A 20,050-nucleotide genomic window follows, 5' to 3' on the forward strand; every position below is an offset into this window, starting at 1 on the left:
AAAGAAGTGAACGGTGTTACGCCCCTCCCCTGTCCCCAGAGTTCAAAATAATTTTAAAAAGGTGCCAGAGCATTGCCTGAAGGAGTTTCACCGTCAGCACAAAGTCGGGCAGGCTCTGGTATGGCCAGCACTGCTTCAGCGCCCTCCAAAGCCACATCACCAGCGGGACGCCGAGGCACCGCCGCAACCATTGCCCGCTGGGGCTCAGGCCCCCGCCGCCTCGACAGGGACAGGCCGTCACCCACCGGTTCGCGCAAACCCGCCGAGGGAGAAACGAGACCTGCGGAAGCAGCGAATTCAATTTATTGATTTTATCCGCCAGCAGCGGCGGGAGGCGGCCCTACGGCGGCCGCGAGGGTCCCGTCGGGCACGTGGCCATGCTGGGATTTGTGGTCCCGGCAGCGCCGCTGGGTCCTCCTGGGCGGGGAAGCGCGCGCTCCCTGACGCAGCTTGACCCTTCTGCCGCTCCGTCCCCCTCCGTCTGTTGCTCGCCGCGGCACATTCCAGCGTGGGTTCCGCGGAGGGGAGGGGGTGGGGTCCTCCCTCCGGAGCTGCCCGAGTATCGCCTGAACAGAAACGTGGGATCCTTCCCTCGTCCCGGGCTCCCTCCCCGCCCAAACACCCGGCGTCCGTCCTCGCACCCGCGTCTCCGTTTAGCAACTCTGCCTTGGCGCCACGGGTAGGCGGAGACGGCCGCGGAAGGAGGCCGCACCGATCAGGCGTGGCGGTGGGGCGGCCCGAGAGAAGCGGGGTGAGGGGTCAGGCCGGGGGACCTGCTCCTCCCTCCCTCCCCGCCCTGACATGCCAAGCCGGCAGTCGGCGGCGCAGCAGCGTGCGAGCGGCGTACGTGGGGCCGCGGGGGCGGGGGGGACGGGGACCGGGACCGGGACCGGGACCAGGACCAGGACCAGGACCAGGCGTGCGCCGAGGGCTCCGCGCTTCCCCCGCGGGGAGGGGTGCGACCGTTGAGCCTCCCCCCCTCCCGCGGGGCCGGGCCGGGCTGGGCTGGGCTGGGGGCGGGCGGTGGGGGGCTGCGGGTACCGGGGGCGCTGAGTCCCGCTGTCGCGCAGGTTCGTCCCCCGTGCCCCGCCGCAGGATGGAGTTCGAGCTGCTGGAGAGCGACGTGCTGGAGTCGCTGGAGGACCTGGGGTAGGTGCCCCGGGGCCGGCGCTGGCGGGGGGGCAGAGGTTCTCGGCGGCTGTTGGCGCGGCCGTGGCGTCGTCGGGCGGCCGGTGCGGGCCGGGGGCAGGAGGGAGGCCCCGGTATGTGTGCGTGTATGGGGGGGTGTGTGTGTGTGTGTCTGCGGCCCAGGGCAGAGCTGCGCCAGGGTCAGCCCCTGGAATGGTCCCTTTTCATCAGAGCCGAGGTGCCGCCCCCGCCCCCGTAGCGGGGCTGGCGGCGGTGTCGGTTGGGCTTGGGAAAAGCACCACGGCAGTTTCTTAGCTGTACGGCCTTAGCAAACATTTTGTCTCTTCCTGCGTGCTGATCTCCTTGATTCTTGTGATGCCATCTCATCGGTAACCCCTCTGTTCAACAGAGTGGTCCCAGCTGAGGGTGGGGAAGGGGAAAAGGAAACCTTTTAAGAAGAGAAGTCAGAGAAGAAAATTTTCCGGCTTCATACCTGGTGAAAAATAATAGACAGCAAAAAAATTGTAAATGACAGAGTATTTTTCCCCCCCTTTTTTTTTTTAACATAATATAGCACAGGAAGCTTTTGTTGTTTAAACCTGTTACTTTGCCAGAGTCAGTAAGGTTATATTAACATGAAAGGGAGAGCAAGGAGAATGTGCTCTACTGTAAGGTTGCATGTCTGTCTGTAAACTGTTGAGAGCTCAGACAATAGGCAGTTACAACTTTACTGCTGCTGGTTCTATGCAAACAGCTGTATTTATTCACATTGGCCACATTCCCATAAATCACTTTGTGGCTATAGTCATTGTGCTCCAATAAAGGTTATATTTCAAGGCTAAGATGGTTCCAAAGCTTGAAAAATAGGTTTCTGTTTTGGCAGGTATTTCTCCAACTGAAATGTGAAAAGGTGTCTACCATGATGCCCATACCGTGATTGGCTTCTTTCTTCTGCCATATGTTTAAAAGGATATTAGTGGCTTGAAGGGATTGTGATTTGTGCTCCTGATCTGTGTAATTGTAGACAGAAAGTGTTGCTGTCGATTGTTGACATAAATAAAGTGAACAATGAAAGCAGATTAAAAAATAAGTCATATCAGCCAAGACTGGCAACAGTGATTGAAAAGCAGATTTGGAGGGAGAAAGACACGGGGCTTCAACAGTATTGGCAACAACTGGGAAAACTACTGCATGAGACTAAATGAATTCTGTTTCCTTGTGTCTGGAAAGACTGGGGTGTTTGAGGTTTTAATCTTTGGCAGTAGCTCCATGGTCCTTCGCAGTTCAACTTATTTTTTCTAACCAGATACTGAAGGCATTTCTAATAAATTACTTGATTATTTTTTTTAATACCATTGCACATCAAAGGGTTGTTTCTTTTGGGATTTGTGCTCGAGGTGCTCAAATAGTGGCCTCTTGCCTTGTAAGTCAGTCTGTTGAACTATTGAAAAAGTAAACAAACTGGAGATCATAATGTTACCAAAAGAGGAGTGTAGCTCTAGAACATGTGCCATTGGCAGGAATGGAAGGAAAAAGCTGCTTGCAGTCAGGAATCTGCAAGTTGGATTACGGGCCAGGTAGATGTGTAGCTGAAGTCATAATTATGAGAGATAACACAGTAAAGATATCATATCTGTCAAAGAAAAATTCTAGAAAAGGGGCCTCTGATGTGACCAGTGACTTAAATCCAGATCCTGCCAAAGCAAAAGGCTTGTCATCGCTTCCTTTCTACTTTGATCTATAACTGGATGTTTCTATTCTGAGTCCCAGATGCTCCTATGCAAGTGTAGGTCTGAAACATCTGTGGGGTAGGACTTAGGCTTGCTCTAATTAGCCTGTTGGACTTGTCTAGCCTACTGTGGTAATATAGTAGGGTTGTAATACATCAAATTACAGTTTCCCACCAGCTGCTAGTAGATGAACTCTGTGTGGCTAATTGAGCTGCTCTGTGAGGTAAAAGTTATTTTGGAGTGTGGCTTCTTCATTTTGGTTGGATGGAGTAACAGGCTGTTACAGTAAAGACCAAATTCTTTATACGTGATGTTAAGCACAAGAACCAAGTATGGGGATTAACATATTAATTTGCTCTTTGAGAGATTTTTTAAAAAAAATTTTTTTTTTTTAATTCTGAGGTTTGCCAAGAGTTGACTGGACTGACTGGGTTGCTGTGACATAGCGGGTGCCTATACCTGGAAGTTCAAAAGAGGGAGTTCAGTTGATTATGCTCGCTCTTGGATGTCTTTCTGTTTTGGGTGCAGTGTATCAAAATAATACTGTGCATTTTTTCTTAAATACTCTGGCAAGCTCTGACTTTGTGCTTCTACCTGGTTAATAAGGCAGCCTTCTCCCTACTATTCCTCCTCCCCCTGACAGAGTATCAGTACACAGATGTCCTGAAAACTATGTCTTCTAAGACCTGATCTGTAGACTCATGCTTTCTTACACTAGGCCTCATCTTGGCTTGTTTACACAAAGAGCTAATTCTATTTATTTTTCTTGTGCCCACTTAAGAAGGTAATTTTTCAAGAGAGGATATTGTTTTGCAGATCACTTTGTAACATTTGTATCGAAGGCTTTGTTTTGTGTGGCAACCTTTTGATACATGATAAGAAAAGACAGAAAAGATGCACTAGTTCAGCAGTAATTATTCAATGTACTGTAAAGCAGTGCTCAAGAATGATACTTTGAAGCTGCAGTTGCCCTAGATAGCTATATTGTAAGTAACATATTAAGGAGATAGAGGCAGAGAATTTGCCACCGCATGTGGTAACATTCTCCAGGATGAAACCTTTGATGATGATATTTTGTGACACAGTCTCTTTGTCACTAAGCTAATGTGCATGGAAATGCTGAGTTCACTCAGATGTTTTCAGTGTGCTTTTTCTTACAGTTCAGTGCGGGAATCTTATCAGTTTAGATGTTCAGCATTGCAGATGTGATGAGGGTGTGTTTCTCAATATGCACACAGCATAAAGTAAATCTTATCACAGGACATCAGTCATGGCAAATGTTAATAAACTGTGCTTTTGTTTTACTTGTCAGTTACAAAGGTCCATTGTTAGATGACGGAGCGCTGGGTCAGGCAGTCTCTCGTGGAGCCAGTTCCCCTGAATTCACCAAACTCTGTGCTTGGTTGGTATCTGAGTTACGGCTATTCTGTAAACTAGAGGAAAATGTGCAGGCAACTAACAGTAAGTAGCCATAACTCTAGCACAAACGTGTACTTAATGTATGTTCTTGCATGCCATAAAGATTTGGGCTGACAGTTGCCAAATTTGTTGTACCAGGGAGCACTGTCTGTGTGCTGTCAGATTTTGGCTATTTTCCACCTGAAACTTGCCTAATGAACAGCCAGTAGAGATTGAAATAATAGTGAGGCTCAAACAATCTTTGTTCTGAAATTAGCTTTTTCTTTTAATTGTTCAACCATAGAACTTTTTTTAAAATTCTTGGATGGATTTAACAAAACATCAGCTTTTTGGGTTTTTTTAATTAGATCATGAGAATACTTGTATTTCAATGCTTCTGTTTGTAATTTTGATGTAAGAAATACCTACTGTTCAAGGAAACGTTCTCATGACTACAGTAATGATATTTTCTTTTTATTTTTGGTTACCTTAACTCTGCGATTACTGTGTATTTTTCCCCCTTTATGAAACACTCTGGGAGAAGGAGCCTGAAAATGTTTGTTTGTTTATTATTTTGGTGGAGGAAGCAAACCTTAGTTTTCAAAAAATGTTATTTTTGGTCAACTGGTCATGACATTCTACAGATTAAATTGGTATGATAACCTGTACTTCTGAATATCTAATGTATTAATTTGTAATGCCTTTATGAACTTAACTTTCAGTCTACTCAATGGCCAAAGATTGCTGCATTTCACCTCAATATCTGTTCTTTTCCTCTTTCTCTCTGTTTTTGACATGTCCATCCTTTCTTATTTGAGTGTATTTGACTCCCTAGCTCTGTAACAATACAGCATTTCACCTCTTCTAGCAGTATAAGGTTCCTACTATGTTTTGTGTAAAAATACAATCCAGAAGTACTCTAGCACCTATTTCAAATTCTTTAAACACAGTGATAGAAACATGTTATCTGTAGTACCATCAAGCCCTACCTTCATTTTGTGGGACTTGAGTTTATAAATAACAGACATTTTGGGTTGAAGTCCCTTTTAAAATGAAGAAAAACTGTTACCACTCATTAATCGCTATTTTTTGCATAACTTGGCTTAACAAATTCAGATTAGTTTCACTAATTTCTGACACAAATATCAGTCTAAGCTTTGATTTACATGACCTGATTAGTTTTAAAGAATATTTGTATGAAATAAGATCATTTGACAAATGTGAGCTTACAGGGAGAAGTGGTAAAAGCGTGAGAGCTCATAAACCATGTTATTCATGACTTTGTCAGAACTATCTAATACATTTGTAGTGGGAAAAGTTAGTTGATACTTAAAATACCCCTGTAAAATTTGCGATGTTTTTAATGTCACTTCATTGTAGAAGTTGCCAGTGGCTCTCTGTTGGAGCTGGGAAAAGCTGTCAGTGAAACATAATTTTACAATAATGAGGAATATCATGGCTCCAAGTAGGTTGTGCTGTGTCTTTGAGAAACTCAAAGAACACATTTGGCTTCCATTAAAAGCAGGGTTTTAATGTTAAATAGTAACTGGAGCAAAGCATAATTTTATTATTTTTTTTAAATATCCAATTCATTCTACTCACAGCCAGAGATATATGTATTAGGTGTAAAGAAATTACTATTCTTTTCCTTCTAAGGTCCAAATGAAGCAGAAGAATTTCAACTCGAAATGAGTGGGTTGCTGTCTGAAATGAACTGTCCATATGCATCATTAACATCAGGAGATGTGACAAAACGCCTTCATAATCAAAAGAACTGCCTCTTGCTGCTTAGTAAGTTAAAGGGGTGCTTGCAAGCAAATCTGTTTTTGTGCAAGAATCATAGTATTGTTTTGTACACTTAATGATATACTGTTTTGTTTACCACAACGTATAAACAGTTACCTAAAATGATGAATTATTTTCCCCTGTAACTTATAGTGTCAGAATGTTATACTTTTGGGTCTAATAAACTTACCAGTCATTCTGTAGCCAGTATATGATGGAAGATACTATGAATATTAACATTTTTCACATTCACTAGCAACAGGCCTGTCCTATTACTTCTCAGGAGGTACTCTGAAGAGGGAATAATTTGAAGACTTCTGCCAGGATTTAGCCACTGAACTTTGTTTAGAAGGGTTGTAAAAATGACAACATAACACCAGATGCATCATCATTTTGGAGCCCCCACCATGACGACTTGCAAGATGCAATAAGACTTGCATTTTCCTACACTCTGACAACAATTGGAATTGTTGTGAAGAAGAGAAAATGTTTTATCCCAGCTCCTAGTTCTTTTGATATCTCCCTGAGTAAATAGCTTCAATGTTGCTTTCTGCTGATTGAAAATAAATTAGCAGTAGCAATGGTGATGTCTTCCCTTTACTTTTCCACCCAGCAGATCTCAATACCTAAATTGGTTTTATTCCTGCTTAGGAAATGTTAGAGGAGAAGAAATAATACTTCAGTTTGGAAAAAGTGTGTGAAATTGATTCACATTTAAAAAAAAAATAAATAAATTACAAGTGTCGGAGTTAGAAATTGTAATACTAATTTTAATCTGATCTTAAATTCAACATAATGTTTTATTTGCTTCCTCAGTTGCTGCCAGTTCTTTAACTTTTCAAAACAGAAATTTAGTTCTGCCCTTAGCTGCGATGTAAGAAATTAATTACAGAGTAGGTTCTTGTATTTCAACAGTAGGAGAAAGATGAGTAGTAAGACTTAATCTGAATTTGTTTTGATAGCATGTTCAAAAATGTCAGGTGAAGTGAGGTAATAATTGCGTTTAAAATATTTTGTAGCTCAAACAGTCTGCCCTTCAGCTTATTCTATGTAAGCCAAGCCATTTAGTAAATTTGGCTTGTCTGTGGCACACAGTTTATTCCAGAGGTCCTCTGTGATGTACATTTTGGTAATAAAAGGCCTTGTTCAGAAGCTGGCAGGAATACTGTGTTTACTGTCAAATATGGAATTGAAATAGATGCCAAACTCCTTTTTTGTGTACTGTGATAGTTGCATAGCTTGCTTTACCTACATTAAGCTAACTTATTAGGTATCCTGTTGTATGGGAACCATAAACCCAGATTTTTTTCAGAAGAAACAGAATAACCCTCTTTAATTGAATGCCAGGTTATTTTATATTTTAACGAAATGCAGCACAGTTTATGTCAGTTGGAAGATGTAACAGTATTGCTGTGAGAGGAAAGCACCAAATAAACATAAATAGTTAGATTGCCTTGGTGTTCAGCATCACTAGAATACAATATTAAGCACTGGCATCTGCAAAAATAAAAAGTACAAGAGTTTCAGGTTGGTTCAGAAAAGGTCTGCAAAAAAGAATCACTATCTGGAGAACATCTATGTCTTACAGTGATACACTTAAAAATTTTAGTCTTTGTCAGAGGAGGTTGAAGGTAGCTTGAATATAATCTCTGAATTCTTGAAACAAAATTCTGCTGCTAGTTTCTTTTTCAGGAGGTCCTAATGGGGTGTAAATAATTGAAAGTTGAATATAAGAAAAATCTATATAAAGTACCATTGAAAGAACTTACAAAGGATTCTTCACTGCTTTGCATATTAAGAATGTTATAATTCATAAGGTGTTCTGTGTCTTTAGCAGAAGACATTCTAGAGATCTAGAAGAAATTCTAGAGATCATTAAAATGCTTTGTTCTTTTCTTAATCTTTTGATCTGTCCCAATTTCATAGGTGGTAAGCTGCTTTTGTATAGCCATGGATTTATAGCCCTGCTCACAAGTCTGCCTTTATCAGTGCAGTATCTATTTTTCAATCCTTATTTTTAGAAATAATTATTTACGTTACTGTTATGGTCACACAGTATGATTCATGATAAAAGTATTGTTAAACCTGTGCATTTTTTTCAGTTCAAACCTTGAAGTTGTGACAATCACAAGCAAAGGCTGTGTGCTAAATTTATATATCACTGTAACCAACACCTAATGCTGAAATTTTGAGTGTGTACCATGTTCAGAAATTGTCATTTTAATGTTTTTTGTTTGTTTGATAAAGGAGTTCTAATGTGGTGGTAGGCTCTTGCAGTTCTGGTATTGAAGAGCACTGCAAGCATTCTAGCTTTTATTTCATCAGTTACTGCCTTCCTTTCAGAATTATTATAAACCTGAATTCTCAACAGTACTTTTAAAAGTGGGGGATTTTTTCCACTCTGCATCTTGCCAGGGGAAGTAGAGGAGATTCATCCAAAATTTCACTTCTCTCTACTCATTTCCTTGTTTTGTTTCCTAGAGCCTCAAGGAGTGCTTGCTTTTCTAGCTTAAAGTGCATATCCAAGTCTCTCGTCCTGCTTATTTCCATGTTCCTAGTCTCTTGTCTTTGCTGGGCGAAGCCTGAAGGAAAAGAGCTGTGCTCTGTTGAACTTTGTGATTAATACTGGTTGGAATCATAGGGATTTTTTCCAGGCTTTAATTGGTTGTATTAAACCTTTCCCCTGTTTGTTGTGTTTCTAGCATTGAGCTCAGTGCTTGTTAGAAATATGAGTGTTCTGTGGATACCAAAATTATAGCCCTAACTCTTTCTGAAACAGTCCATTTGCACATTCGTTGGTTGTAAGCGCTTGAGTTCTCACTGATTCTAAAATAATTTTAACTCGGCTATATCTGATGCTGAAATCTAATTTTTCTTACCCAGCATACCTCATCTCAGAACTGGAAGCTGCCAGAATGCTGTGTGTGAATGCCCCTCCTAAAAAAGCACAGGAAGGAGGTGGCAGTGAAGTCTTTCAGGAGCTAAAAGGCATATGTATTGCTTTAGGCATGTCCAAGCCTCCAGCCAACATAACGATGTTCCAGTTCTTCAGTGGAATTGAAAAAAAAGTAAGATCCAAAGGAACAAAACTAGAATATTTATGATGTTACTGTTTTGATGGAAATAGTTCTGCTACCAGGGAGATATTTACCTCTTCTGAAACTCCAGTGTTTGAATTGTGAAGGAGAGTTAACGTGTTTTACTGAGTATGCCAAGAGTCAGGATCCTGAAAATGAATTTAAAGGCTTTTTCCATGCCAAGGCACGAGGTCAGGGACTACTGCTATCATTGCCTTACGGGGTGAGGTATTTCTTACTCTGCTGTAGGTTTTAATGTCATCACCTGTTGCAGAAGACATGGAAACTGCTGAGCTTAAGCCTCAGGAAGAACATTGAGGAGAAACATATTCCAAGAAATACACCTAAACAAATTTTTACAGGACCCTACTGTTTTAAAAATGTTTAGGTTAACAGCTGTTGTAACTGAAGTCAAGTTTACACCTTTTCCCTAAGGCTTCATTGGTTCTGTTTATTTTTGTTCCTTTACATGTATGTGTTCTCCAGGTTGTTGTGGCGGTGTTTAAAAGAAATTTACTTCTGTTTGAGTAATTTTTATAAAACAGAAAATTGAAGTGTAATGGACTGTCCAATGCACAGACCAAAGGTGGAGGACAGAAAGTTTTTAAGTTAAGTAAGTTAACTTGCAGAATAGGGGAGAGAGAAGAGAACCTTTGTGGACTTTAAAGAACAGATATGATTACAAAGCTCCCCAAAATATTTCAGAGTTTTTTTGACTAACCTTTTAGTTGCATTGTACTTAAATAAATCCAAGCAACTGAAAATAGTGCTTCACTTCTTTGCAAGAAATCAATTTGTATTGTCTTGTTTAAGAAGAAGATGATGGTTTTCCATCAGAAGTCCAACGTGTAGAATGGAAGCAGTTTGTTTTCTGATTTTGGCATTGTCACGGGCATCAAATAGTTAGATAAGAAAACTGTGCTTCCATTTTCTAGAAAAGGTAGAAAATATTCATAACAATGAACAATGCTAGCAAGGTTTGCTGGTGAAAAAGACTCTATAAAAATACAGACTACAAAGTAGAACAAAATCTTTTTAATCTGGGAATTCTGTTATGCTTTACTAATTGACTTTTCTTTTACACTGTCTTGCTTTAAAGTCGAATTTGCATACACCTTGCAAAATCGTTAAGGTTAAATTACCGTTACCTCATTGCTTTATATCCATAGGTGGTTATACTAAAAAAACCCACCTGAACAGTCCTTATAGCTTAATAAAATACATCAGGAATTTCTAACCTACAGGGTTTTTTAGAAGTCATATATAGCTGTGGTGCTTACAGTCTGAACACTTCAGATGTTGGTAGTATTTGAGAAGGAAAAAGAAAATCTGACAACTGAAAAACTTACTTTACTTTGCAAATGAAAATACATCACAAAGTTGAGCAAAATGTGAAAAATAACACAGAGTGAAAATTTTACTTGACTGTAAGATGATAGTTATAACAAGAGATCACCCTGAAGTTTCCTTGTTTTTAAAAAGTGAGGCTTAGAATGGCGATATTCTCATCTAGCATGTGAAAATCAAGTTACCTCTTTTCTTCACATATACATAGTACAGTTTGGAGTAGGATCTTTGTGTAATTTACTCTCTCTGTTAATGATCCACGACATTAAAAAAAGAAACTGCTGATACTTGAATGAACTACTACCTCTGTTACTCTGAAAGCACTTGGTTTTAAAATCTTCAAGTTAAACAAATTGGGCTCAGCACCTTTGGAAGACCAAGTCACTGAATGTGTTAAATCAATTGCTGGAATGAACAGCCAAGGAAGTTGAAAAATGTGGTTTGCAGCAGTGGAAAAGTGAAGTTTCATAACTCCAACCTGCTTTGATCCAAGCTTTTGTCACTGCTACTCCATTTCTTCCCCCTGAAGTCCTCAGAAATTTTAAGATGGGAAAGATAACCTAAGTTGTGCCCAAACTTTTAAAATGCAAGTTAAATTTAAATTTTCATATTGAAGATTTTCTCCTTTTGATTGTAAAGTGGGGTCCTTCTTTAGATTATGTTACATTTCACATAGTCTTAATACCTTTTTGATACAAGTGTGGGGTGTTCTTCTGAACTAAAGAGATGATGTGTAGAATAATACTGCTGTCTTCAAGGGGAGCTGTACCTCATGGAATCTGTCTATTTTAACTGTAGATCTATTCTATAGCCCCTTCTCTTAAATAATTATAACTGAGAATACCAGAAATATAAAAATACTTGCCTTCCAAAAGAAGTGTGCTTGGTTCTCTGTCCCAGAGAAAACAACTTGATATTGGAGGTTGCTCTGTCAAGGCTGTGACCGTCCAAGAGTCCTCTTCTGTAATTTGAATCTTGAAAAGCTTATTTTTTTTAGCCAATGCTTATATTTTGATATGTCTCCTAACAGCTGAAGGAAACCCTAGCAAAGGTTCCACCTAATCATGTTGGAAAACCTTTACTGAAGAAACAACTGGGACCAGCTCACTGGGTAAGTAGTTGCAGGTGTTAGAGCCTGTTTCCCTTTTTCAGGTATATAAAGTATTGATCTTGATTCTGTGTGTAATGTTGCAAAATTATTTTTCTCATCTCTTTCTGAAGATAAGACAATTTCTTGCAGTATTTTACATATATGTGGTACAACAAGTGTTCAGCAACTGATAAGATCTTCGTTAATCTATATGTCCAGATGCAGGCAAAAGTTTTCGAAAATAAAGGAGATTTACAGTGGTGGTGCTGACCTGCATGCTTGTGCAGTAGCTTAAGCCTTCCTCTCCTGCTCCTTGCCAGCACTGTCTGTGTGACCTAGCCTTGCTGAGATGGTGTCACATCCCCTCCTGTGGCTTCTTTCCAGCTAACCTGTGGGTCTCCCCATTGGTTCCTCGTCTCTTTCTGTCCTGCTGGAGTAGCCTGCTTCCTTCATAGCCTCTTCTCCAAGAAGCAGTGAGTGTGCAGGTGGAAGGGGAAGAGGCTGTACACCCAGGTGGCAGAGGCACAATCATCTCCAGCTGGGTTTTGTCACCTGCTGTTCTAGAATGATGGTGCCTGGGTTAGATACTGCTGCTGCACCAGCACAAAGCTATGGCTACCGCTGTGAGACTGCGAGTCTCTCTTGTGTCTCTTGCTTAAGGTTGAAGCTCTTCTGCTCCCAACAGTCTGCTCCCAACCCTTCAGTGCTTGTATTGTTGAGGCTGAAAGTGGGCCCCACAGCCCCCCTCCAGCCAGGCTTCAGTCAATACATAAATAATTTCCTTAATGGTGCATATCTCAACTGTTGCTCTGACTAGACCACTGTCTGCTACCAGGTGCGTTTCTAGTGATGGCTTTTTCCAGTAGGGCACTGTGTTGTCTTGTCTGTATGCAGATTGTGCTTTAATCAAGATCCTCTTACAGCACTTTACTTACTTTTAGTCCTCTGTCTTTGCTCTATCTTTGTCTTTAAGCTTACTGCTTTTTAAGGAAAGCAAGGACACCCTGGTCCCTAGGACTTACATATGTCCTTGCATCTCCTTCAGCTTATGCATGTAGTATTTTCCCACTTTTGCTTCTCTGTCCTGGTGAGTGTTGAGAAATGCCTCAGCAGTGTGTGCAGTTTTTATGTCCCTTCTGAAGAACAGGCAGCTGTGCTGTTAGAAATAGTAGAAGGCTGAACGTGAGGATAACAGAGCCTTTGAAGCCTTCAGGAAAATAGTGTCAGCAAGCTTTACTTGCTGTGAGCCCATTTGACAAGGTAGATAATTGCAGGCTTAAGCCCTGCTCGATATCTCTGTGTCTTATTCTCTTCCATCCACATAGTTTTTATCTTAAGTAGAAACATTTTATCTATAATCTATAGGTTAAGTTTGCAAATTTGTGTTTCAGGAAAAAATTGAAGCAATTAATCAAGCCATAGTCAACGAATACGAAGTCCGAAGAAAACTGTTAGTCAAACGTTTGGATGTAACTGTGCAGTCCTTTGGCTGGTCAGATAGAGCTAAGGTACAACCAACTTGCTGTGAAGTTCTAGTAGATGGTAATGCTTTATAATAAGTATCTCTGGAAAACTGCTTCATTATTTCATCCTTCATGAGTAAGAAATAACGACAGAAGTTGTCTGGTTTTGGTTTGAATTTCTGAAGAAGTTTATGGCAATGTAAGATGACTAAAAAAATTTTAGTGAAAACTGATTTGTTGGATTTTAAAACAATCTGTAAAATGAGAAGATAGACTGTGTGTAACTATACACCAAAGCCAAAACACACAGTTAAATAGGCCACTGCATTCAGAGTACCATAATGTGAATCATTAAATGCTGTGTCTGTGTGATGGTAGAAACGCATCTTCCTGTTGACCATCCCTTAACTTACTTTGTGCTGTCCACAGTGATCAGATTTCCTTAACTCAAAGTGTGTCTGCAAGCACAACTCCACAGATGCACATGAGAAAAGCTGCTAAGGCACTACTTGTTCTTACCTCATAGACAGGGTAATATTTTATGTGCTTCTTTTGTCTTTGAACCGTGCAAATGGCTGTGACATGACGTCTGTTCTCTCTGAGTATATGATACATATTCTACTTTTAAAAATAATTACATGGTTTCCTTATTTCCGATATTTCATAGTGAAAAAGGAATGGCAAGTTTTAAAAAATAGTACATATAATTTATTTTCTAGGACTAAACCAGATCTGTTAACATGCTGTTAATTATGCTGCTGGTAGTGTTTGAGACTGAGTTATTAGTGATAAACTGTGACACATGAATCATCAAGTGTTTTTTTTTCTTGATAAATTATTTATTAAAAAGGCAACTGTATTTTAATAATAAACTGTGACCTCTCCCATTTTCTCTTTCATCACCTGAGCAGGACTTCTACTGGTGTACTATCTCTTAAACGTTGTATTCTTCAGGTTTTTTAGTGGATGGTTGAAGAACTATCTGATTGATTGAATATTTTAATAGTGAATTGAAACAGGCAAAAGTATGGATTAGGTTATAAACCAGGGACTTCTAATTGGTTACAGCTTTGGCATCCAAATCCATGTTCGTTTGGTTTTTTTCCTAGGAGAATTCTCGGATGTTTTTGAACTTGACTGGCTACGTGAAATCCTTTCACAAAACTCACACATTGTATATAATTTTTATTTCTCTTGAAATGCAAATTAATTTTTTTTAGGACCATAACAACACAAAATTGGAGAATGTGGCTATAGTAGTCCATACATTCAATACAGTTTGTTTTAACAGTAACTTTTAGCAGTGCTTTAATACATGATGCTAATTTTTAAAAAAAAATTTGAAAAGTAACAGAATACAGTAGTATAACTAAATAGTTACTTCTCCAGATAGTAGCAACACCAGTAAAAACTTTATAGTCTGTTATTAGGGGTTTTTTAAGTTCAAAAATGTCAAGTTTTACCTAAAAGAATAATATCATAGCACCAAAATACTGTGCTCAGAGCTCAGTCAAACTTGCCAGGGAAAAACATATTACTGCTCTGGTGAATACTGTTCCTTCTCTTGTCTTTAGCCAGCATCAGGTTAATGATGTGCATGTTTTCCTTAATTTTGAATAAACTCTGTTCAACTTGTAATATAAAAGCAGAAGCTTTTGGTTCTAGACATTAATCACTGAGTCATTTTGAAATACATACTCTCAATTTTTCCCAGTTCCAGTTTTCTGCCTTTAGGTGGAAAATAGGATTTTAAAATTTGCTCCTAAGTTCTTGCCCGTTCAAGAGATTTGTTGGAAAACCTGGTTTGCCTGTCACCACTGCTGTCATCTGGGGTCCAGACAAAAAGCGGCCCTTTTGTCTATGTGCAGATTGCAATCTGGTTTATCCCAACTGCATGACACGTTATACTCTGCTGATAACTGAAGATGTAACTCATGTATTACTCATGGCTGGTAGCACAGATTTCTGTTGTGTCTGTCAGTTGGAAAACTGCTGTCATACTTTTGAGGTGTTCAAAGAAACTGGTATGGTTAATGCCAAAAGGCAGTAGAGAGTGTGCCTACAAGGCAAAGCTGACTTGTAGGATCTCATTTCTAGCTTGGGCACTACTTATGTGAGACAAAGGACTGAATTAGAACAAGTCCTTGAGAGCTTTAGTTCTTCCAGTACCTCTTGATGGTTTGCCTTTGTGAAGAAGCTGACTGGAATGAAGAGTGTGAAAGAGTTAACACAGCTTTTTTCTGCTGATACAGTGCTGGAGATAGGGTGATGCTAGTCTAACTGGAATGGGTGTGGGTGAGGGTGCAGGCACAGAAGGAGGTCTGGAGGCTGGACACAGATATGTTTCACTTTCAGTATCTTTTAGACATTAGCAGTAATTCATATAACTATGACACAATTCTGTTCTGTGTTTGGCTGCCTGAAAGTAATATGGTCTGCATGTATATATTAATCTTAAAATTTTCAGATCAGTGTCTTTACAGTTCAGTCAGAATAGTGTTTTCTATATTACTTCAGAAATTTAATTTGACAAATGCTAGCTTTGTTGCAGTGATTCTTAGTTACAAAGTGGTTCTCACTGGTTTTTATATTAATTTTTGTTCTATTTGCAGTAGTGTCTTGTTCTTCAATGTTGATTTGATTCTTTTGGTGAGGTGTCCCATTGCTTTCCTGTTACTTTAGCTGATGGGGTTTTGTTTTTCTCCTTTCCAACAGAGTCAAACAGAAAAACTGGCTAAAGTCTACCAGCCAAAACGTGCCCTCTTATCTACTAAGTGCACTATTTCCATTGCAAATCTCTTGGCAGCTCGACAGGATCTGTCAAAGATTATGAGAACAAGCAGTGGGTCCATCCGAGAGAAGACTGCATGTGCCATTAATAAGGTACCTTTGGTGACAAATGGCTTGTTCTGTTATGAATATTTAAGTAATTTGAATGTAATAATAAATCCTACTTTTTTTAGCATTGTAAGTGGAATTTGGAAATAAAGGTTAAGAAATTTGGTGTTTACAGATTATGCATTGGTGCATTATGGTAACTGCAATTTCACCTGTTTTAAGTTCAGAGTGTCCTGTCTTAGGGACAGTAAAAAAATGCTGAAATATCTTTGATTACTTTCAGTGGGAGTAAGCCTGGTCTGTCTTATCAGAATTACTGATGTCATTACACTGCTGCTACCAAATTCTGTCACTGTGTCTAAAGTAACACCTACATTATAACTGTGTTTCTGATCTATGTAAATAGAATGTATTAAGATCACAAAGCAAGGCTCTTGCAGGTTAGATTCCCCTGTGTACACAAGAGATTATAGTCAAGTGTGTAGTTTTAGTAATGACGTAGTAGGAGTATGATTTAGAATATGATTTAGACTAAGCTATTTACCTTGTTTCAAAAATTATGATTTTACTGAAGTAATAGGCTCACAAAGGTACACGTGCTGAACTTGAAGCTCAGTAGCTATGTACAGCAGTGTACTTGGTACGTTAAAACTTGTGGGTGTACATGCATGCCTTTCTGCCTTCTGGGTACCAACTGTATTTCAGGTAAAGTTCCAAGTAATTTACGATAGAATGGTGGTGTGCTGATTTGACCACACCCTCTCCACCCCAAATAATTTTTGCACCTTTTTAGTGTAGTTGGAGTGTGGAATGTAAGAAATTAAGTGGAAGGCAGGTGTGACTGTACCATCAGACTGTATGTATGTTTTACTAGGAATGCAATACTGCCCTGCTGATGATCCATATTCCGTTAACTTAATCTCCCATTATCAATATTAAATGTTTTCCAAGACAGTAACATAAAGTAACAAAGTAACCTGCTTGCATTGAAGTTTTTCTGTTATATCATTTTAAAACTTGAAGCAATGCAAATGTCCTGTCACATTTTTAAGTCTTGCTAAATTCTTCAAGTCACAGCATTCTTAGACAGCTAGACCTCTACAGTCTTGCTCAACTCTGATCAGCGCAGTCTGACACCTACCTGTTTGTTGGTGTGTAAGTTTTTGTGTGTCCCTACTGAAAAATAAAAATCTTTGCACTTTGTTTACCAAGCCAATGGCTTCTACAGCAATTCAGAGCGCTAGTTAGGAGAGAGACTGTGTTGCACTGTACTTGTGGTTGTTTGAGATTAGCAGTCTGCACTAGTAAACAGTTTAGTGAAAGACTGTATTGATGCTGCCTCTACTGGTGTGCCTGCTGTTTGAACAGAAAACCCAGGTCTTCTGACTTGTTTTGTTAGGAGTGCTTGGAGTACTAGAAAATCTCTGTTTAATTTTTATTAATTGGAGACAAAGGTCTGTCACATTCAAACAGACAAAAGTTTGTCTTGATGAAATCCTCTGGATGTAAGAACTCTTGAGCAGCTGTTGTTTGTGGTGTGTATCAGTAAATGTGACTCTTCTGTGAAGTGTTACAACTCCTATGGCAGTTCTCCCTTTCCCTTTGCAGGTGCTAATGGGCAGAGTACCTGACAGAGGAGGAAGGCCCAATGAAATTGAACCACCACCTCCTGAGATGCCACCGTGGCAGAAAAGACCAGAGGCTGGTCCGCAACAAGGTGGTGGCAGAGGAGGAAGAGGTGGCTACGAATCCTCATATGGAGGGCGAGGAGGTTATGACCATGGGGGTCATGACCGAGGAGGAAGAGGAGGCTATGACTCATCATATGGAGGGCGAGGAGGTCATGAACAAGGAAGCCATGATCGAGGAGGACGAGGAGGACGTGGTGGTTATGATCATGGCGGTAGAGGAGGCGGAAGAGGAAACAAGCTTCAAGGAGGTTGGACTGAAGGTGGAGGTGGTGGCTACCAGGATGGCAGCTACAGGGAGAGCAACTACAGAGATGCAGGTTTTCAAGCGGGTGGCTACCACGGTGGTGGTGGTGGTGGTGGCTACCAAGGAGGAGGATGCTATGGTGGCTACCAGTCATCTTCATATTCAGGAGGTGGCTACCAAGGGGGTGGTGGTGGCAGCTACCAGCAAGACAACAGATATCAAGATGGTGGGTCCCACAGTGACCGAGGGGGTGGGCGTGGAGGAGGGAGGGGTGGCCGTGGCGGGAGGGGTAGCCGTGGAGGTCAAGGAGGAGGCTGGGGGGGTAGAGGTGGACAGAATTTTAATCAAGGGGGGCAGTTTGAGCAGCACTTCCAGCATGGAGGTTATCAGTATAATCAATCTGGCTTTGGACAAGGAAGACACTTCACGAGCTGAGGTTGCTAAAAGCTTTTGCTTCGTCAGAGCTCATGCAATAGAAACCTGGTTTCAGAGGCCTGGCTTAATTGCTGCTTGAATTGGTACAGGTTTGTATGTGGCAGGTTGAATCTCTTTGGGTTGGATGTTTGTGTTGAGCAAAGTACAAATTTCTGTACACTTTTCCTCCACACCCCACCCCCAACCTGTCTGAATTAAATATATCATCACTGCACCCTAAAAATCAACTAATAGCCATGCTTTTTAGATGTTGGACTGGTTCCCTCTACTCAAAACACTTTTATTCTGAAGCTACCTGCTGTCTTTGCCTTCCACTTTGATTTAGAGAAATATCAAGACCTGTCTGTCAAATTTGTCTATTATAATACACAATAGAACTTCTGCATTTTCCCCCCTAATCATTGTTCAATTACATGTTCTAAACCGACTTCTGAGTATCGCTTTTTGGCTTGCTGGCCTCATTTTAGTCATGAAGATGTACACACGTGTGTGCATACACAGTGCACTCCCTCTGACAAACAGGTTTTTTGTCTATTATATGAGCTCTACTGTGGATGCCATGTTCAGTAGCCTTATCTCCTGCTAAACAAAGTTTTTGCACCTGCTCAACTCTGAAGACTGACTGCTGCCAAAATCTGCAAAGATCATTTAAAACTAAGCTAAATTGTGAACCGATAGTGTGTGTAGGCCTGTAGTTAGGTGTAGCAATTCAAACTGACCTGCCTCCATCCAAAACAAGTTGCTCCTCCTCCAGACCTAATTTTTACTTGAAATCAGCTAGAAGAAATGAAAAACTGAAATTTATTTTATTTGCAAGTTAATACCACTGGCTCAGCAAAGCTAGGGCAATTTGTTTTGGGGGTTGTCTTTTTAAAGAAATGCACTACGGCCTGGGAAGGTTAGTTCCTGCCTGGAGGAAGCCCTTTTATTATTGCTGCAGAAAACAAAGCCTGGCTGAGTTTGATGTTCTAATGTTTTTGGTTTTTTTCTTTACTGAAAGCCACATAATGCTTCTTGCTGGGTTTTTTGTGTACATAAACATTGTCAAGCTGTGAAAGAAAATGGCTGAAGGTGTGCTGTTGTATAAAAGGTGAGCAATAAAAGTATCTGTATGTTCCCTTTGCTTTAGTTTCTTTTCCTTCTTGGTAGTAAAAAGCAGTTGCTATTGTAGCTGCAAATTCATGGGGATTTCTGTCTGCTTCATTTATTTTACATTTTAATCTCTTTTAGATGTAGTTGTCCCAGCTGTACTATGCATTCTGCCCCCTGACAAGCTGTCAGAAGAGAAGTGGATGGGAGGAATTGATCTTCAATTGCTCCGAGTTTTGTTCTGTTCCTCCCTTGGAACTGGTGTAGCAGCATGTAGTACTCTGGGGGGGTTGCTGTGTGGAGTTACTCTTAGGCTGTGTGAGCACCCATCTCCTGCATGCCATGTGAACGTGGTATGATGCTTCTGGGAACTCTTCTGATGCTCTCCAGCCTTGTGGAAAACATAGGTTCCTGCTACTGTGCTCGGATCGCTGTAGCAGAGGCTATGCTGATGGCAGTGTCTCTGGCTACCTGAAATGCCGTTGGGGCTGAATCCAGGTTGATGCAAGCAGGAGGAGTTCCTTGGATTACAGAAATAACATGAGCATTTAAGAGAATCTGTGTAACGCTGGTGTTGCTGTAATTCAAGCTAATCATGTCAAGAAGCTGATAAACGTTGTTTAGAACTGATTTCCCTATATTTCATTCCATGATCAACCTGAAAATCTCCTGTTTAATTTATTGCGGCCACTAGGTGCTGCTAGTGATTCATAGGTTGGAAGTGAAGGTCTCTGT

General features: G+C 40.6%; 1 protein-coding gene across 5 annotated transcripts; it reads left to right on the forward strand.

Annotated features, from left to right (window-relative positions):
• The first annotated feature begins 724 nt into the window (after positions 1-724).
• On the forward strand, positions 725-19,343 carry FAM98A (family with sequence similarity 98 member A). 5 transcript variants are annotated; one of them, XM_049830929.1, is made up of 9 exons: positions 743-834; positions 1,071-1,149; positions 4,171-4,319; positions 5,913-6,047; positions 8,925-9,109; positions 11,496-11,576; positions 12,947-13,063; positions 15,734-15,901; positions 17,465-19,343. In XM_049830929.1, exons 2-9 carry the CDS (start codon positions 1,097-1,099, stop codon positions 18,224-18,226), a joined length of 1,650 nt encoding a protein of 549 aa, XP_049686886.1. In that variant the 5' UTR covers positions 743-834; positions 1,071-1,096; the 3' UTR covers positions 18,227-19,343. The 5 variants fall into 5 exon arrangements, with proteins under 5 accessions (XP_049686889.1, XP_049686888.1, XP_049686886.1 ...); XM_049830928.1 differs by having other exon boundaries at positions 750-843; XM_049830930.1 differs by lacking the exon at positions 743-834 and adding an exon at positions 890-956.
• Positions 19,344-20,050: the final 707 nt, after the last annotated feature.

This window comes from Accipiter gentilis, chromosome 28, assembly GCF_929443795.1.
Source record: "Accipiter gentilis chromosome 28, bAccGen1.1, whole genome shotgun sequence".
NCBI classification, from domain to species: domain Eukaryota; kingdom Metazoa; phylum Chordata; class Aves; order Accipitriformes; family Accipitridae; genus Astur; species Astur gentilis.

Coding starts and splice junctions, on each gene's coding strand:
- FAM98A (XM_049830929.1), top strand. CDS start 1,097: ATGGAGTTCGAGCTGCTGGAGAGCGACGTGCTGGAGTCGCTGGAGGAC. Junction 1,150..4,170: donor GAGTCGCTGGAGGACCTGGG/GTAGGTGCCCCG, acceptor TTTACTTGTCAG/TTACAAAGGTCCATTGTTAG. Junction 11,577..12,946: donor AACTGGGACCAGCTCACTGG/GTAAGTAGTTGC, acceptor TTTGTGTTTCAG/GAAAAAATTGAAGCAATTAA.